General features: G+C 39.6%; 1 protein-coding gene across 1 annotated transcript; it reads left to right on the forward strand.

Annotated features, from left to right (window-relative positions):
• The first annotated feature begins 38 nt into the window (after positions 1-38).
• LOC144583842 (vomeronasal type-2 receptor 26-like) lies at positions 39-11,823 on the forward strand. The gene is made up of 5 exons (XM_078378741.1): positions 39-100; positions 4,802-5,093; positions 6,771-7,619; positions 10,016-10,142; positions 10,919-11,823. Exons 1-5 carry the CDS (start codon positions 39-41, stop codon positions 11,821-11,823), a joined length of 2,235 nt encoding a protein of 744 aa, XP_078234867.1.
• The last annotated feature ends 6,527 nt before the right edge of the window (positions 11,824-18,350 follow it).

Consider the following 18,350-nt stretch of genomic DNA (forward strand, 5'->3'; position numbering starts at 1 on the left):
ACCATTGGGTGGAGCAAAGAACCAAAGGCATTGATAGGATGGAACAGAATCTCAATGGACGTCTCATCTTGAATTTTCCAGTTGACCATTATTATGAGAAGTGGGGAAAGAGAGAGAAAAACTAAGGGATATGCTCAGTGGGTGCAACGGGGAATGGAGAGTGTGTGCTTTACTTCATAAATCAATCTAACTTGTCTTTCCTACTCCAAAGTCTTAGACTCAGCTTTTGGAGTCTGGTGGGTGAAGTACCATTATTTAAGGTCTACCACAGATAGTTGGATGAAGAGTACTGATGGGTCTTTTAATATTGTTTCACTCATAATCAACATCTAGCGCCTAAAACAAATGATTTCTATTGGAAATTGGGATATTCGTATTTGTATACAAATATCCCAACAGAGCTTAATTTAACAAGGCTCTGTGGGACCAGACCATCCACACACAGATCTTGCTGCAGCACTGGTCCTCCTCATCTTACTAATGGTACCCTGAGTGCCACTCTCTTCTTGCTCGGCTGGTCACTCCAGGCAGGGGGCAGGAGGATGAGCCTCCCCACACAGCTGCTGAGTGGCCAGCCAAGCAGGAAGAGAGTGATGCTCTGGGCACCATTGGCAGGATGAGTGGAACCGGTGCTGCAGCAAGACGTGTGAGTGGACAGTCTGGTCCCAGGGTCTGGACCCTCATTAGATTCAGTTGAGTTGGGGATATTCGGATTCATATATGAATCCGAATATCCCCATCTCTAATTTGTATTGATGAAAGAGGCATACATGGACATTTTTTTGATTTTCTTCACACTGTATTCCCTCTTTCTTGCACCCTTTCTTTCTTCTTCGCTCCCAGGAAACTCTTCATGCAATAGCGTTGAGATGGCTTTTGTCAGCAGCCAATCAGAACATCAGGCAGAGTGCAAATTTTGAATCTCTGTGTATGTGTGCTTTCCATGTTAGTTTGATTTCATAAAGTTGTTATTTGGTTAATGTCTGCATTTTTATTCTGTTAAAGTGGATATTTTTGTGGGTGGTATAGGACCATTTTCTTTGCCTCTGTGATAGGTGTGCAGAGGGAAGATGGACTTTGTGTCATGCCACTAAGATGTGTGGGTTGTTGTTGTTTTAATTCTGTACTTTTTAAATATTGTACTGTTGCTTCCTTGAAGAAGACTGATTCTCTGTTAATTCTCTGTTGCCTCGTGTTTGCATTTTTAATTCTTTTGTATTTTTTAATAAAGATTTTCAGAATGTAAGAGTGAGGAAGCCCCAAATGAATGACTTGAAAGAGGTTCTCACTTTCATATAAAATTATAGGACAAGTTCATGAAATATATTAAATCACAGAGATATTGGCAAATCTTTGGGTTTGAATCTGAATCCGAGTCTTTGGTGTCAAGTCCCAAGCTGCAAGTCCAAAGCCCTATTGAAAACAAGTTTTTTTCTCCAGAAAAAAATGGGAGGGATTAATCAGTTCCAAGTCACATGTTAAGTCTGAGTCATCAAGGGGAAAAAAAACAAAAAAACTCAAGTAGAGTCTGAAGTGAGTCATTAGTGTCACTTAAGTCTGACTTGACAACAAGTCCCATGAATCGGGTATCCTCCCCTTGGTAAATTGAAAGAGACAGTCCTCAAAAAAGAACTATCTTTATGTAGATCTCAGATCAGGAGAGGTGGTGAAGATCTTTAGTAGATACTTTCTACAGCACTTAATAATTGTTTAAAATTAGAAAAATGTGACAGAGTTATTTCAACAATATGTTAAATTAATATAGCGAAAGATGTTCACCAATTATATTTTATTTAATTTTTATCTCATTGCTGTGCCCCATGGTGGTTACCTAGTCACAGTTTTGTGCACCATGGAGAACAGTAGTGTATTTCCACTTGAATTATAGTAATAAGGTCTACATGTGATATGCATATTAATTTAAATTAACGTATACAAATGTAATACAAACATTTGCATTTTGTGAAGAATGTCCTCCATCCTGGCAGTCTGCTTAGTGGGAACCTGACCCTGACAGGAATTCCTCTTTATATCTTTCTGTACAGTAATGAATGCTATTGTATCACAGCTAAATGATGTTATACCTATGATACTAATTAATCTTTCTCCATAAATATGTAAATAAACCATTCCATATTACATAGTCTATCATTTATTTTAAGAACAGTTTAATGATAATAAAGGGACGTGGTGGTGCTGCGGGTTAAACCGCAGAAGCCTCTGTGCCACAAGGTCAGAAGACCAGCAGTCATAAGATCAAATCCACGCGAAGGAGTGAGCGCCAATCACTTGTCCCAGCTCCCACCAACCTAGCGGTTGAAAAGCACACAAATGCAAGTAGATAAATAGGGACCACCTCGATGGGAAGGTAACAGCATTTCGTGTCTAAGTCGCACTGGCCATGTGTCCACGGAAGATTGTCTTCAGACAATGCTGGCTCTATGGCTTGGAAATGGGGATGAGCACCGTCCCCTAGAGTCGAACATGACTGGACAAAAATTGTCAAGGGGAACCTTTACCTTTAATGATAATAATATTCCAGTTTTATTGTATGTGGATAAACTGACCTAAAGTTCTAAAATGTTTGAACAGTTAAATCACTTTTGTCATAGAATATTTTGTCAGATAATATTTGAGTAAACCCCCAGCAACACATAACACCAACAAGGTCTGTGAAGGTATTTTTGTTATTCCTGAATACACATTCAAAATGTGTATGAATCTCTGGAAAAGAGAAACTATTTTTTTTTATATTTGTAATGAGTATCAAGTGTGTGCCACTGCAGAATAACAACATATTTGTCTTTTGTGGGGAAAATATGTTTCCCCCAGAAATTTATAAATAATGACTACTGCATTGTGACAACAGGGCCTTGCGCCCAGGACAATGCACACTCACTTGACAGCAATTGCCTTTTTTACTCAGGATCAGGATTTCCCAGATCCCTAAATGTAGGCCATAAATGGGTGGAAGAGAGCCACCCTGTGGGTTTCTGATAGGAGGAAGCCCATTCCCATGCCCATTCATTGTGCGCTGATATCTCCTGTCAGTCAAGAATGTTGATCCAAGTATGAACTGTCATTGTTTACGACAGCATATACATTGGCCTTCTTTACGGTCTCGAGCTGGAGAGCTTGTTCTAGCTCAAGGACCTGTTAGTGTGGCCCTACCCCAGATTTCAGGGAGTCATGGAGTGGCGTACACCTGTGTGGTCTCCAGAGGACTTCCACTTCTGGTGGAATCCTCAACACCTGCTAAAGTGGTTGGTGGTGGGCATTGGAAGGCATTTGGGTCTCTAGATGTATTGGATTCAGTTCCCCAAAATTGGCCCACAGGACTGTTGCTGTAACTAATAAATTTGTGGCCTGTTCTTCTCAAAAATAATTGTGTGTTGCCTTCTTTGTATGTAGCTTCAGATGGCTTGGGGCCTGCTCAGCACTAGGCCAACAACACTATGTATAAATTTGGAGAAAATGGATTATAATCCATGAAAGCTCACACTGTAAATTTTATAAGTATTAGAAAATTTATTGTCATTTTATTTTGCTTTATTTTTGCGGAAATAAATGGAAATTGCTCCAAAAAAGCATATTTTGTTTTCCTAAAATAAATGGAAATTGCTCCAAAAAAGCATATTTTGTTTTCCTAAAAGAGGGGAAAAAAACTTTGGAAAAATTATTGTCTTTTTGATTCCATGCCCAAAATCTAGTATAATTCATATCTGAGACATAAATTTAATTGCTGTTCACCAGGGAGTCAGACATTGTTATTGTTCTACAATTTCATTAAAAATACTTGAATTGAAGTGTATGTCTCCTGAGATGTGGCAAAAACATTTTTTTAAACTACGCCACAGAGAATACACCACTTTGAGTTCCCATAATTATCAAAATAACCCCAATTCATGTTGCTATTTCAAACATGTTGCTTTGCAGTGCTGACAAAACTAAATAAGAAATATTTCAAAGCATGGTATAAATGTACCCCAAAATATTTTAGAGGAGGTGCTAGGAGATAAGTAGTGACACACATCCATCAGAGTGATCTCTAGTACTTTACGTTTTACAGTATATTGCTACTAGTTTAGATTTTAGATGCATATTCGTAAGTCTGTTTTCAGAGGGGAGATTTGTATTCACGATGATGATATTAATACTCTTCTTTTTTATGCTTCCTGAGGTTGTATCTGAAGCTCAGACACGTACATGCGGGATGTCTCATCTGCAATCAATTCTTCCCAAATATTATCAATCAGGAGATCTCATCTATGGAGCCAGCATTCTTCGGGCGTTTTTTGACTCAGGTCAACACAAATTCACTAAACTTCCTCCTGGAATTCTACCAACTAAAACGTCTGTGTGTGAACATTATTCTATGATTTCACTCTTAGTTAAGTAATTAATTGCTTAGGAATGTTTGATATGCAAGTGCCTAGGACAGTGACCTCATTGCTATACCTTAAATATACCTCTCTTTCCATTATGCATTTGTTGGAGAACTTGACTTTGGCTAGTTCATATCTCCATAGCACCCAAATCTCAGTTTTAATTCCCTTCCATTTTGTATTTTCCTGAACCTAAAATTAGTTTTAGCTCAGCGTCAGTGCAGTTTTCAAATCTGTCCAAAACCTATAGTCTAGACTTCTTTGTAGCCCATTTTGGGTTGTCTCAGAAAATACATCAGATAATGTCATGTATATTAATAGTTATTTAAAACATTTGCATCAGGAAGTCTTTCTAACTCTTCTAAATATCTTAGAAAGTCATGTGGTAATCACACCAAAAATGTTTCTCTTTATAGATTGTTGACTGAAAACTACCAGCACATTCTAGCTTTGGCATTTGCTGTAAACGAAATCAACAAAAACCCTCGCTTGTTACCCAATATTACTCTGGGATTCAATATTTATGACAACTATCTTCATGCATGGTGGGCTACTCGTGTCACTGTTGAGCTTATTTCTTCAAGGAACAGGTGCGTTCCCAACTACAAGTGCGATAGCCAGGACCATCTATTGGCAGTCATTGAAGAACTGATCTCTACCTTATCTGATGAGACGGAAAACCTTTTTAGAATCTACAAGATCCCACAGGTAGATTGTGTTTCCCAGTGTTTCTCATTCCAAATCTGTTTTTGTAGTACTGAGACAGAAATGTGTGTACCTGACAGCAGCAAGCATTATGTTATACATTCCACTGAAAATGTCTTATTCTATTTTATTGAGACATCTAGATTCTGATGCCAGTGATAGAAATAAAATGCTAGTTGGTAACTCTAAAAGCAGCAACAACAAAGGGAACAGTGTCATAAAAAGTAAAAACAGACAAATGACTCAAGTAACAACAGCAGCAGTAACAAATGCCTAGAAGTTATGGTTTTTACAACCCTGGCCAGAACCCAGCTGAAAAAATATGACAGCAGAACTCCATTGGCATAAAATTCAGCTGCAACTATAACTTGTTGCAAGTGAAGAACTGAACTGCTGGACAGCACAAATGTTTAAATATCTGGCTGTGGAATCAGAGCCTACTGCTTTTAGAGAAGGGAGTTTGTTTCCCTACTGCAGTGGTCCCCAACCTTGGGCCTCCAGATGTTCTTGGACTTCAACTCCCAGAAATCCTGGCCAGCAGAGTTGGTGGTGAAGGCTTCTGGGAGTTGTAGTCCAAGAACATCTGGAGGCCCAAGGTTGGGGACCACTGCCCTACTGTGTCTCATATGGGCTGGATTCAATGATCCTTAGGGTCCCTTCCAGCTCTCCAGTTCTACGATGATGATGATGTAGGCATTTGCTCATGTCATGTGATGGATGTGCATCAGGAGATGCCTGCACTGACTTCTTAACTTGTGCCACTTCACAGCTGAGGTTTTCATCGGTGGAGTTAACAGTGACAGGCATAATTAATAGGACTATAATCCTTGTTTAAAACTGGCCAAACACAGACCCATCAACTCCCCACTCCCCAAAAATTATCTTCCATATTTCAGTGGCACCTGAAAGTCTTTTCCTGCATATCGCTCCCAGTCATCTTTCTTTAGTTAAAAGGACAGCTAGGAGAACCTTAGAAATTAAGTATAGTTCTTGACAGAGATAATTGAAGAGCTGATGTGTTTTGGAAAGTAACCAAGTCAAGAGCATATGTTTAGGTGTCTGCATTCCTGGAACCACATAGGAACAACTATCTTTGGGCTTTAGGATCTCACACTTTCTTTTTATTTTCAGCTTAAGCCAAGTTCTGCTGTATTCCATAAACCCTCTTGATGGGCGAGAGGCATTTCTTGTTGCTCCTGTTGTTGCGACTTGAGTCATTTGTCTGTTTTTACTTTTTATGACACTGTTCTCCCTGTTGTTGCTGTTTTTAGAGTTGTAAACTCACATTTTATTTGTATCACTGGCATCAGAATCTAGGTGTCTCTGCTCTTTTGATAGGTCACTGACTTTACAGATTAAAACCTGCTGAAAGAGCATTAAGATTCAATAGTGGTGACTTGCTCTCTCTATTTAGGGGAGAATCAATGGATCTCAGAGCACCATTGATATTTTCCTCCTTTCCTGGGGCTATGCTACTTCAGCATGGTCTTGAACCACATTTATCAAGTGAAGGACGTGGTTGCTTCTTATACATTTTATTGCAGCAAATAAAATCAGAGGAAATCTTATGGAGGTAGTAATTGTGGCCTTTAAATACATCATGTCACTGTAATATAAAGAAAAATAATAATCCAGACCAGCTTGAAAATATCACTGTCTGCGCCCTCCATGTATCTTTAGCTCAGATATGGCTCTTCTGCTGTCGATACAAAAGATGCCAGATTTCTGCCCATCTATCAGATGGTTCCTAATGGAAGGATTCAATTCAGAGGAATTATCCAGTTGCTTCATCATTTCAAGTGGAAATGGATTGCGTTTTTGGCTGCAGATGAGGAGATATTAGAATGGTTCCTACGTGTAATGCTTCCCGAATTTTTGGACAATGGCATCTGTTTGGAATTGTTCTTTAGTTTCTATTATGATGTTGTCAGTTCAGATTATGCTGTAAGGGCTATGCAGATTTACAATAAAGCCATGAACTTTAAAGCCAATGTCACAGTTGCCTATGGAAGTGCAAGTTCTATAATGCTTTTGAGATGGTTCCTAAGTCAAGGCATTGGACATGCCATGCAAAAGTCAAGTGGATGTGTTTGGATTCTGACAGTTGGTATGGAATTGAAATTCTTTACCAGTAGGAAGTTTGGGGATGAACAAGTTTTCCATGGTGCTCTATCCTTTGCAGTTCATTTTACTGAAATTCAAGGATTTGTGGAATTCATTCAGAGCAGACATCCTTCCAGAACAAATGGAGATGGTTTTATGAAGGAGTTTTGGAGTGAGGCATTTGATTGTACTTTCCAGGATTCTGTTGTGGACAATGTGGGTGGGGATGTCTGTACTGAAGAGGAGAAACTAGAGAATCTCCCTCAGCATGTATTCCCAAAGACTGTAACTAGCCACAGCTACAGCATCTACAACGCAGTTTATGCTGTGGCTCATGCTTTGCATGCCATGTATTCATCCACCTCCAAAAGTAATGCAAGGATGAAAGGTGGAAGAAGAGAGCTTCACACTCTGCAGTCCTGGCAGGTAATTGGCTCAACATTTCAATGTGGGCATAGTTAATGCTTCACCAGGAGATTTATAAACACAGAGGTGATGGCTGTTCACATTAGGGCTGATCATTAGAGCTTTGTGAAAGTATCCTGCTTGGATTTGAAACTCAATCTTAGATTTGAGTCTGATTCCCTTTAGAACTATTCCATCTTGATCTGATTCAATTTGAACCTGAGTCAGAATCATACTTCTGGGATTTTAATTTACAATGAAAAAATCAAATTGGCTGTAACTTTTTCTGGTTTTTTTATGTAGGTGAAACTTAGTTACATTGTATTAATCTTAGAGAGAAATACAAATGAGTTGAAATGTGGGAAAGATGTGATTTACGTATAGTGACTTTTTTGCATAACATTTATGAAACAGGCTTTCTTGAACAAATATATATAAAATGTGGAAGCTTGTAGCCCCTTTTAACTTTATTATTTGATTAGTTGATAACATTGATTTTCACCTCCTCCAGCCCAAGTGAGAACACCTTATTTTCCCCATTGCCGTGTGCTTTCACTATTTGGAGTCATGCAAATATTCCTGAGAGTTGTATATAAATGGAAGTGGATGAACTATAAATTGACCCAAAATGAAGTGATTCTATTTGTAAGACAAATAATTTGGACCAAATTGCAGTAGATGGTATTCATACATGGCAATCAGGCTTTCTTATTGGATCTAAATTATCAATGTATCTCACACTAATCTAGATCCACTTTGGACTTGATTGGAACCAATAGGTCCAAATTAGTTCAGAAGCTGGAGTTTGGTTAAATTAGTTGCACAGACCTATTGATAGTAAGAGAAGCAGAGTGATCACATGGAAAGGCAGATAAATAATTAGGACCATCTTATCTTTAACAATTGTCACTGTCCATTTGCATTTTTAAAAATTGTCTGTTTTCCTTTAGCTCCATCATTTTCTTCCATCTGTGTCATTTAATAACAGCGCCGGGGAAAAAGTTTTCTTCAATCAGGATTGGGAGGCAGTTACAGGATTTGACATTATAAATTGGGTCTCCTTTCCTAATCAATCTTTCTTTGGAGTGAAAGTCGGAAGAACAGCTTCTCCAAATTCTCCAGATGAAACATTAATCATTAATGAAGATCTCATTGTATGGCACAGCTCGTTTAATCAGGTGATACATGAATGTAAGCATTTGGGGAAATTTCCAGGTTTTAGATGTGAATAGTGAATTTTCTACTACAGCATGATATATAAAGTACATACATGGGCCTTGCACAAGATGTGAAGGAAATCATGGGTCTCAAGAACAATGGATCAAAATATTATATGAAACTTTAAATGAGCTGGAGTGTACTTTTTTTTCCATGAGAGTCCTACATACAAAATTGTTAGTGTCTAAAGTTCATTATATGCTGGCTGGATGGCTGAGTGGTTTCAGTATCTGACTGTGGAGCCAGAAATTAGGAGTTTGATTCCCTATTGTACCTGATTCGAAAGTAGAGATGGGCACTTACCATGTTTCAGCAGTTCAGCATGGTTCATCGGATCAGACCCATAGGTGTTGTGTGGGCTTCCCAGATTCAACACCCAGCCTCTTCCAGTGGGCGCCCACTCAGAAGAGGAGGCAGAGTAAGGAAGCCCATGGCATTGTTTGTGATTGGATGTCCATGGGAGGAGGTGGAGCATGGACTCCAATTAACACCTATGGGCCTGATCAACCAAACCATGCCAAACCACCAAACTGAGGTAAGTGTTCATCTCTATTCTGAAGTAAATAACAATAAATATCAGAAACTTTTGAGAATAGGAAAGTCAAGTGTTTGACAGGACTTTCAGTTGGGGGTTAGAATGGCGAGGACAGGTTTATGTGGATGTGGTTCTTTTTAAGAATCATTTGTGTTTCTTTCCTGGATGTAATTATGGTATTTCTAATGAGTCTCGTGGCGCAGTGGTTAAACCGCTGAACTGCAGCCAAAACTGTGCTCACAACCTGGGGTTCAATCCCAGGTAGCCAGCTCAAGGTTGACTCAGCCTTCTATCCTTACGAGGCCGGTAAAATGAGTACCCAGGTAGCTGGGGGGGGGGCAATGTGTGCTTGTAGCGCTATGGGGCGGTATATAAGCAGCACACTTTGCTCTTTGCTTTGCTTTGCTATGACCAGTAGCCTGGTTAAGAGAGATTGCAGATCACAGAAACGCAGCAAACATATTCAGTTCAATGAGCTTATGGTACAGAAGAAGATTCTATAGGACTTCCAGTTGAGGTTGGAATGGAAAGGACAGGTTTACATGCATGTCCCCATCCCTTTCAATCCTACATTCACTTAGGCTGAATATTTGTATAGGGCTCATGAGATTCTAAAACTATTCTTCTGAAGACAGTTACTCTTCTTTTTTTCATTGGTGGACAGGTACAGCCATCTTCAGTGTGCAGTGCCAAATGTCAAGCTGGTTATAGGAAGAAGAGGAAAGAGGGAGAGATGTTTTGCTGCTATGATTGCATTCAGTGTCCCAAAGGATGGGTGTCTGGTGAGGAAGGTGAGCATTTTAGTGGCGAACACATATCAATGAAACCAAGGTTCTCGATACTACTCGAACTGAACTTTATTGAAGTAAGAGAATGGAATACAAGGATAGGCTGAGTCTCTGATGTACCCAACCCAACAGCTAATTGGAGGGATGAATTAACTTTATGAAACCTATGGTAAGTCGAGTCCTTTTCCTGGCCCAAGTTCTTTTCACTGGGTTGGTGCATTCCATAGTACCATATATAGCTGGGATCTAGTTTTCCACACAGACTCCAGCTAGCTAATGACCTTTGAGGAGGGCTTCCATTGTCAGGTAAGGGACGTGGTGGCACTGCGGGTTAAACTGCAGAAGCCTCTGTGCTGTAAGGTCTGTAGATCTTCAGCTGTAAGATCAAATCCACGTGACGGAGTGAGCGGCCGTCGCTTGTCCCAGCTCCCACCAACCTACTCGTTTGAAAGCATGCAAATGTGGGTAGATAAATAGGGACCACCTCGATGGGAAGGTAACAGTGTTCCGTATCTAAGTCGCACTGGCCATGTGACCACCGAAGATTGTCTTCAGACAAACGCTGGCTTTATGGCTTGGAAACAGGGATGAGCACCACCCCCTAGAGTCGAACATGACTGGACAAAAGTTGTCAAAGGGAACCTTTACCTTTTACCTTCCATTGTCGGGCACGTATAGGCTCCTGGGTCTTCCAAGTCCTTGTCTCCAGTTGGCTCAATTAAAGATGCTCTTTTTGGTGCTTCCTCCACTAGTCTCTTTTTTTACTCTTCTTTCCTCAGACATGACTTACTGTGCTAGATGTCCAGATGACCATTATCCAAATAAGGACCAGAACTCCTGTGTTCCCAAGAGAATAACTTTCTTATCTTATGAGGAACCTCTGGGCATCACTTTAGCTATTTTTGCACTTTCATTGGTGCTGATAACATCTCTGGTCCTAGGAATATTTATGAAGTACCACAACACTCCCATCGTTAAAGCCAACAACCAAGACCTTACCTACACTCTTCTCATCTCTCTCCTCCTTTGCTTCCTTTGTACATTGCTGTTCGTTGGCCAACCTGAGACAGCGACATGTATCCTCCAACATATTACCTTTGATATTATATTCACTGTCACTCTTTCTACAGTGTTGGCAAAAACTATTACTGTTGTCCTAGCTTTCAAGGCTATGCAGCCAGGATCAAGGATCAAAAAGTGGGTAGGGAAAAAATTGGCCAGTTTTGTTGTTCTTGCCTGCTCTACGCTTCAAGTGATCATTTGCCTTGCATGGCTGGTGACCGCACCCCCATTTCCTGATACTGACATTCATTCATTGCCAGAAGAAATAATTCTGCAGTGCAATGCATCATCATTCCAAATATTTTATTCTGACTTGAGCTTCATGGTCTTGATAGCCTTTATCAGCTTCACTGTGGCTTTTTTTGCACGGAAGCTGCCGGATGGCTTCAATGAATCCACACTGATCACATTCAGCATGGTGGTGTTTTGTAGCATTTGGATATGCTTTGTTCCAACCTATTTGACTGCCAAAGGAAAGCACACAGTAGCATTCAAAATGTTCATTATTATAGCCTCTAATGCTGGGTTACTGGGTTCCTTCTTTTTCCCCAAATGCTATATAATTTTGTTGAAGCCTGAGTTAAACAGCAAGGAACAATTAAGAAGGAGAATGAAACTCTAGAGAAGTATCCTCTTAGTGACAATATGCACTCTCTTTGGCTAGAGGTGTAAATGGGAGCCAAGTCAAGGCATTTGTGCATTTCTGGGGTGACCATTGGGTGGAGCAAAGAATCAAAGGCATTGACAGGATGGAACAGAATCTCAATGGACGCCTCATCTTGAATTTTGCATTTGACCATTATTATTAGAAGTGGGGAAAGAGAGAGAAAAACTAAGGGAGATGCTCAGTGGGTGCAATGGGGAATGGAGAGTGTATGCTTTACTTCATAAATCTATCTAACTTGTCTTTCCTACTCCAAGGTCTTAGACTCAGCTGTTGAAGTCTGGTGGCTGAAGTACCATTAATTTAAGGTCTACCAAAGATAGTTGGATGAAGAGTACTGATGGGTCTTTTAATATTGTTTCACTGATAATCAACATCTAGCACCTAAAACAAATGATTTCTATTAGAAATTGGGATATTCGTATTTGTATACAAATATCCCAACAGAGCTTAATTTAACAAGGCTCTTGTGGGACCAGACCATCCACACACAGATCTTGCTGCAGCACTGGTCCTCCTCATCTTACTAATGGTACCCTGAGTGCCACTCTCTTCTTGCTCGGCTGGTCACTCCAGGCAGGGGGCAGGAGGATGAGCCTCCCCACACAGCTGCTGAGTGGCCAGCCAAGCAGGAAGAGAGTGATGCTCTGGGCACCATTGGCAGGATGAGTGGAACCGGTGCTGCAGCAAGACGTGTGAGTGGACAGTCTGGTCCCAGGGTCTGGACCCTCATTAGATCCAGTTGAGTTGGGGATATTCGGATTCATATATGAATCCGAATATCCCCATCTCTAATTTGTATTGATGAAAGAGGCATACATGGACATTTTTTTGATTTTCTTCACACTGTATTCCCTCTTTCTTGCACCCTTTCTTTCTTCTTCGCTCCCAGGAAACTCTTCATGCAATAGCGTTGAGATGGCTTTTGTCAGCAGCCAATCAGAACATCAGGCAGAGTGCAAATTTTGAATCTCTGTGTATGTGTGCTTTCCATGTTAGCTTGATTTCATAAAGTTGTTATTTGGTTAATGTCTGTATTTTTATTCTGTTAAAGTGGATATCTTTGTGGGTGGTATGGGACCATTTTCTTTGCCTCTGTGATGGGTGTGCACAGGGAAGATGGACTTTGTGTCATGCCACTAAGATGTGTGGGTTGTTGTTGTTTTAATTCTGTACTTTTTAAATATTGTACTGTTGCTTCCTTGAAGAAGACTGATTCTCTGTTAATTCTCTGTTGCCTCGTGTTACATTTTTAAGGCTTTTGTATTTTTTAATAAAGATTTTCAGAATGTAAGAGTAGGAAGCCCCAAATGAATGACTTGAAAGAGGTTCTCACTTTCATATAAAATTATAGGACAAGTTCATGAAATATATTAAATCACAGAGATATTGGCAAATCTTTGGGTTTGAATCTGAATCCAAGTCTTTGGTCTCAAGTCCCAAGCTGCAAGTCCAAAGCCCCATTGAAAACAAGTTTTTTTCTCCAGAAAAAAATGGGAGGGATTAATCAGTTCCAAGTCACATGTTAAGTCTGAGTCATCAAGGGGAAAAAAAACAAAAAAACTCAAGTAGAGTCTGAAGTGAGTCATTAGTGTCACTTAAGTCTGACTTGACAACAAGTCCCATGAATCGGGTATCCTCCCCTTGGTAAATTGAAAGAGACACTCCTCAAAAAAGAACTATCTTTATGTAGATATCAGATCAGGAGAGGTGGTGAAGATCTTTAGTAGATACTTTCTACAGCACTTAATAATTGTTTAAAATTAGAAAAATGTGACAGAGTTATTTCAACGACATATTAAATTAATATAGCGAAAGATGTTCACCAATTATATTTTATTAAATTTTTATCTCATTGCTGTGCCCCATGGTGGTTACCTAGTCACAGTTTTGTGCACCATGGAGAACAGTAGTGTATTTCCACTTGAATTATAGTAATAAGGTCTTCATGTGATATGCATATTAATTTAAATTAACGTATACAAATGTAATACAAACATTTGCATTTTGTGAAGAATGTCCTCCATCCTGGCAGTCTGCTTAGTGGGAACCTGACCCTGACAGGAATTCCTCTTTATATCTTTCTGTACAGTAATGAATGCTATTGTATCACAGCTAAATGATGTTATACCTATGATACTAATTAATCTTTCTCCATAAATATGTAAATAAACCCTTCCATATTACATAGTCTATCATTTATTTTAAGAACAGTTTAATGATAATAAAGGGACGTGGTGGCGCTGCTGGTTAAACTGCAGAAGCCTCTGTGCCACAAGGTCAGAAGACCAGCAGTCATAAGATCAAATCCACGCGAAGGAGTGAGCGCCCGTCACTTGTCCCAGCTCCCACCAACCTAGCGGTTCAAAAGCACGCAAATGCAAGTAGATAAATAGGGACCACCTTGATGGGAAGGTAACAGCATTCCGTGTCTAAGTCGCACTGGCCATGTGTCCACGGAAGATTGTCTTCAGACAACGCTGGCTCTATGGCTTGGAAATGGGGATGAGCACCGTCCCCTAGAGTCGAACATGACTGGACAAAAATTGTCAAGGGGAACCTTTACCTTTAATGATAATAATATTCCAGTTTTATTGTATGTGGATAAACTGACCTAAAGTTCTAAAATGTTTGAACAGTTAAATCACTTTTGTCATAGAATATTTTGTCAGATAATATTTGAGTAAACCCCCAGCAACACATAACACCAACAAGGTCTGTGAAGGTATTTTTGTTATTCCTGAATACACATTCAAAATGTGTATGAATCTCTGGAAAAGAGAAACTATTTTTTTTTATATTTGTAATGAGTATCAAGTGTGTGCCACTGCAGAATAACAACATATTTGTCTTTTGTGGGGAAAATATGTTTCCCCCAGAAATTTATAAATAATGACTACTGCATTGTGACAACAGGGCCTTGCGCCCAGGACAATGCACACTCACTTGACAGCAATTGCCTTTTTTACTCAGGATCAGGATTTCCCAGATCCCTAAATGTAGGCCATAAATGGGTGGAAGAGAGCCACCCTGTGGGTTTCTGATAGGAGGAAGCCCATTCCCATGCCCATTCATTGTGCGCTGATATCTCCTGTCAGTCAAGAATGTTGATCCAAGTATGAACTGTCATTGTTTACGACAGCATATACATTGGCCTTCTTTACGGTCTCGAGCTGGAGAGCTTGTTCTAGCTCAAGGACCTGTTAGTGTGGCCCTACCCCAGATTTCAGGGAGTCATGGAGTGGCGTACACCTGTGTGGTCTCCAGAGGACTTCCACTTCTGGTGGAATCCTCAACACCTGCTAAAGTGGTTGGTGGTGGGCATTGGAAGGCATTTGGGTCTCTAGATGTATTGGATTCAGTTCCCCAAAATTGGCCCACAGGACTGTTGCTGTAACTAATAAAGTTGTGGCCTGTTCTTCTCAAAAATAATTGTGTGTTGCCTTCTTTGTATGTAGCTTCAGATGGCTTGGGGCCTGCTCAGCACTAGGCCAACAACACTATGTATAAATTTGGAGAAAATGGATTATAATCCATGAAAGCTCACACTGTAAATTTTATAAGTATTAGAAAATTTATTGTCATTTTATTTTGCTTTATTTTTGCGGAAATAAATGAAAACAATTATGTTTGGAAATTGCTCCAAAAAAAGCATATTTTGTTTTCCTAAAAGAGGGGAAAAAAACTTTGGAAAAATTATTGTCTTTTTGATTCCATGCCCAAAATCTAGTATAATTCATATCTGTGACATAAATTTAATTGCTGTTCACCAGGGAGTCAGACATTGTCATTGTTCTACAATTTCATTAAAAATACTTGTATTGAAGTGTATGTCTCCTGAGATGTGGCAAAAACATTTTTTTAAACTACGCCACAGAGAATACACCACTTTGAGTTCCCATAATTATCAAAATAACCCCAATTCATTTTGCTATTTCAAACATGTTGCTTTGCAGTGCTGACAAAACTAAATAAGAAATATTTCAAAGCATGGTATAAATGTACCCCAAAATATTTTAGAGGAGGTGCTAGGAGATACATCCATCAGAGTGATCTCTAGTACTTTACGTTTTACAGTATATTGCTACTAGTTTAGATTTTAGATGCATATTCGTAAGTCTGTTTTCAGAGGGGAGATTTGTATTCACGATGATGATATTAATACTCTTCTTTTTTATGCTTCCTGAGGTTGTATCTGAAGCTCAGACACGTACATGCGGGATGTCTCATCTGCAATCAATTCTTCCCAAATATTATCAATCAGGAGATCTCATCTATGGAGCCAGCATTCTTCGGGCGTTTTTTGACTCAGGTCAACACAAATTCACTAAACTTCCTCCTGGAATTCTACCAACTAAAACGTCTGTGTGTGAACATTATTCTATGATTTCACTCTTAGTTAAGTAATTAATTGCTTAGGAATGTTTGATATGCAAGTGCCTAGGACAGTGACCTCATTGCTATACCTTAAATATACCTCTCTTTCCATTATGCATTTGTTGGAGAACTTGACTTTGGCTAGTTCATATCTCCATAGCACCCAAATCTCAGTTTTAATTCCCTTCCATTTTGTATTTTCCTGAACCTAAAATTAGTTTTAGCTCAGCGTCGGTGCAGTTTTCAAATCTGTCCAAAACCTATAGTCTAGACTTCTTTGTAGCCCATTTTGGGTTATCTCAGAAAATACATCAGATAATGTCATGTATATTAATAGTTATTTAAAACATTTGCATCAGGAAGTCTTTCTAACTCTTCTAAATATCTTAGAAAGTCATGTGGTAATCACACCAAAAATGTTTCTCTTTATAGATTGTTGACTGAAAACTACCAGCACATTCTAGCTTTGGCATTTGCTGTAAACGAAATCAACCAAAACCCTCGCTTGTTACCCAATATTACTCTGGGATTCAATATTTATGACAACTATCTTCATGCATGGTGGGCTACTCGTGTCACTGTTGAGCTTATTTCTTCAAGGAACAGGTGCGTTCCCAACTACAAGTGCGATAGCCAGGACCATCTATTGGCAGTCATTGAAGAACTGATCTCTACCTTATCTGATGAGACGGAAAACCTTTTTAGAATCTACAAGATCCCACAGGTAGATTGTATTTCCCAGTGTTTCTCATTCCAAATCTGTTTTTGTAGTACTGAGACAGAGATGTGTGTACCTGACAGCAGCAAGCATTATGTTATACATTCCATTGAAAATGTCTTATTCTATTTTATTGAGACATCTAGATTCTGATGCCAGTGATACAAATAAAATGCTAGTTGGTAACTCTAAAAGCAGCAACAACAAAGGGAACAGTGTCATAAAAAGTAAAAACAGACAAATGACTCAAGTAACAACAGCAGCAGTAACAAATGCCTAGAAGTTATGGTTTTTACAACCCTGGCCAGAACCCAGCTGAAAAAATATGACAGCAGAACTCCATTGGCATAAAATTCAGCTGCAACTATAACTTGTTGCAAGTGAAGAACTGAACTGCTGGACAGCACAAATGTTTAAGTATCTGGCTGTGGAATCAGAGCCTACTGCTTTTAGAGAAGGGAGTTTGTTTCCCTACTGCAGTGGTCCCCAACCTTGGGCCTCCAGATGTTCTTGGACTTCAACTCCCAGAAATCCTGGCCAGCAGAGTTGGTGGTGAAGGCTTCTGGGAGTTGTAGTCCAAGAACATCTGGAGGCCCAAGGTTGGGGACCACTGCCCTACTGTGTCTCATATGGGCTGGATTCAATGATCCTTAGGGTCCCTTCCAGCTCTCCAGTTCTACGATGATGATGATGTAGGCATTTGCTCATGTCATGTGATGGATGTGCATCAGGAGATGCCTGCACTGACTTCTTAACTTGTGCCACTTCACAGCTGAGGTTTTCATCGGTGGAGTTAACAGTGACAGGCATAATTAATAGGACTATAATCCTTGTTTAAAACTGGCCAAACACAGACCCATCAACTCCCCACTCCCCAAAAATTATCTTCCATATTTCAGTGGCACCCGAAAGTCTTTTCCTGCATATCGCTCCCAGTCATCTTTCTTTAGTTAAAAGGACAGCTAGGAGAACCTTAGAAATTAAGTATAGTTCTTGACAGATAATTGAAGAGCTGATTTGTTTTGGAAAGTAACCAAGTCAAGAGCATATGTTTAGGTGTCTGCATTCCTGGAACCACATAGGAACAACTATCTTTGGGCTTTAGGATCTCACACTTTCTTTTTATTTTCAGCTTAAGCCAAGTTCTGCTGTATTCCATAAACCCTCTTGATGGGCGAGAGGCATTTCTTGTTGCTCCTGTTGTTGCGACTTGAGTCATTTGTCTGTTTTTACTTTTTATGACACTGTTCTCCCTGCTGTTGCTGTTTTTAGAGTTGTAAGCTAGCATTTTATTTGTATCACTGGCATCAGAATCTAGGTGTCTCCGCTCTTTTGATAGGTCACTGACTTTACAGATTAAAACCTGTTGAAAGAGCATTAAGATTCAATA

Source organism: Pogona vitticeps, chromosome 6 (genome assembly GCF_051106095.1).
Source record: "Pogona vitticeps strain Pit_001003342236 chromosome 6, PviZW2.1, whole genome shotgun sequence".
Taxonomy (NCBI): Eukaryota; Metazoa; Chordata; class Lepidosauria; order Squamata; family Agamidae; genus Pogona; species Pogona vitticeps.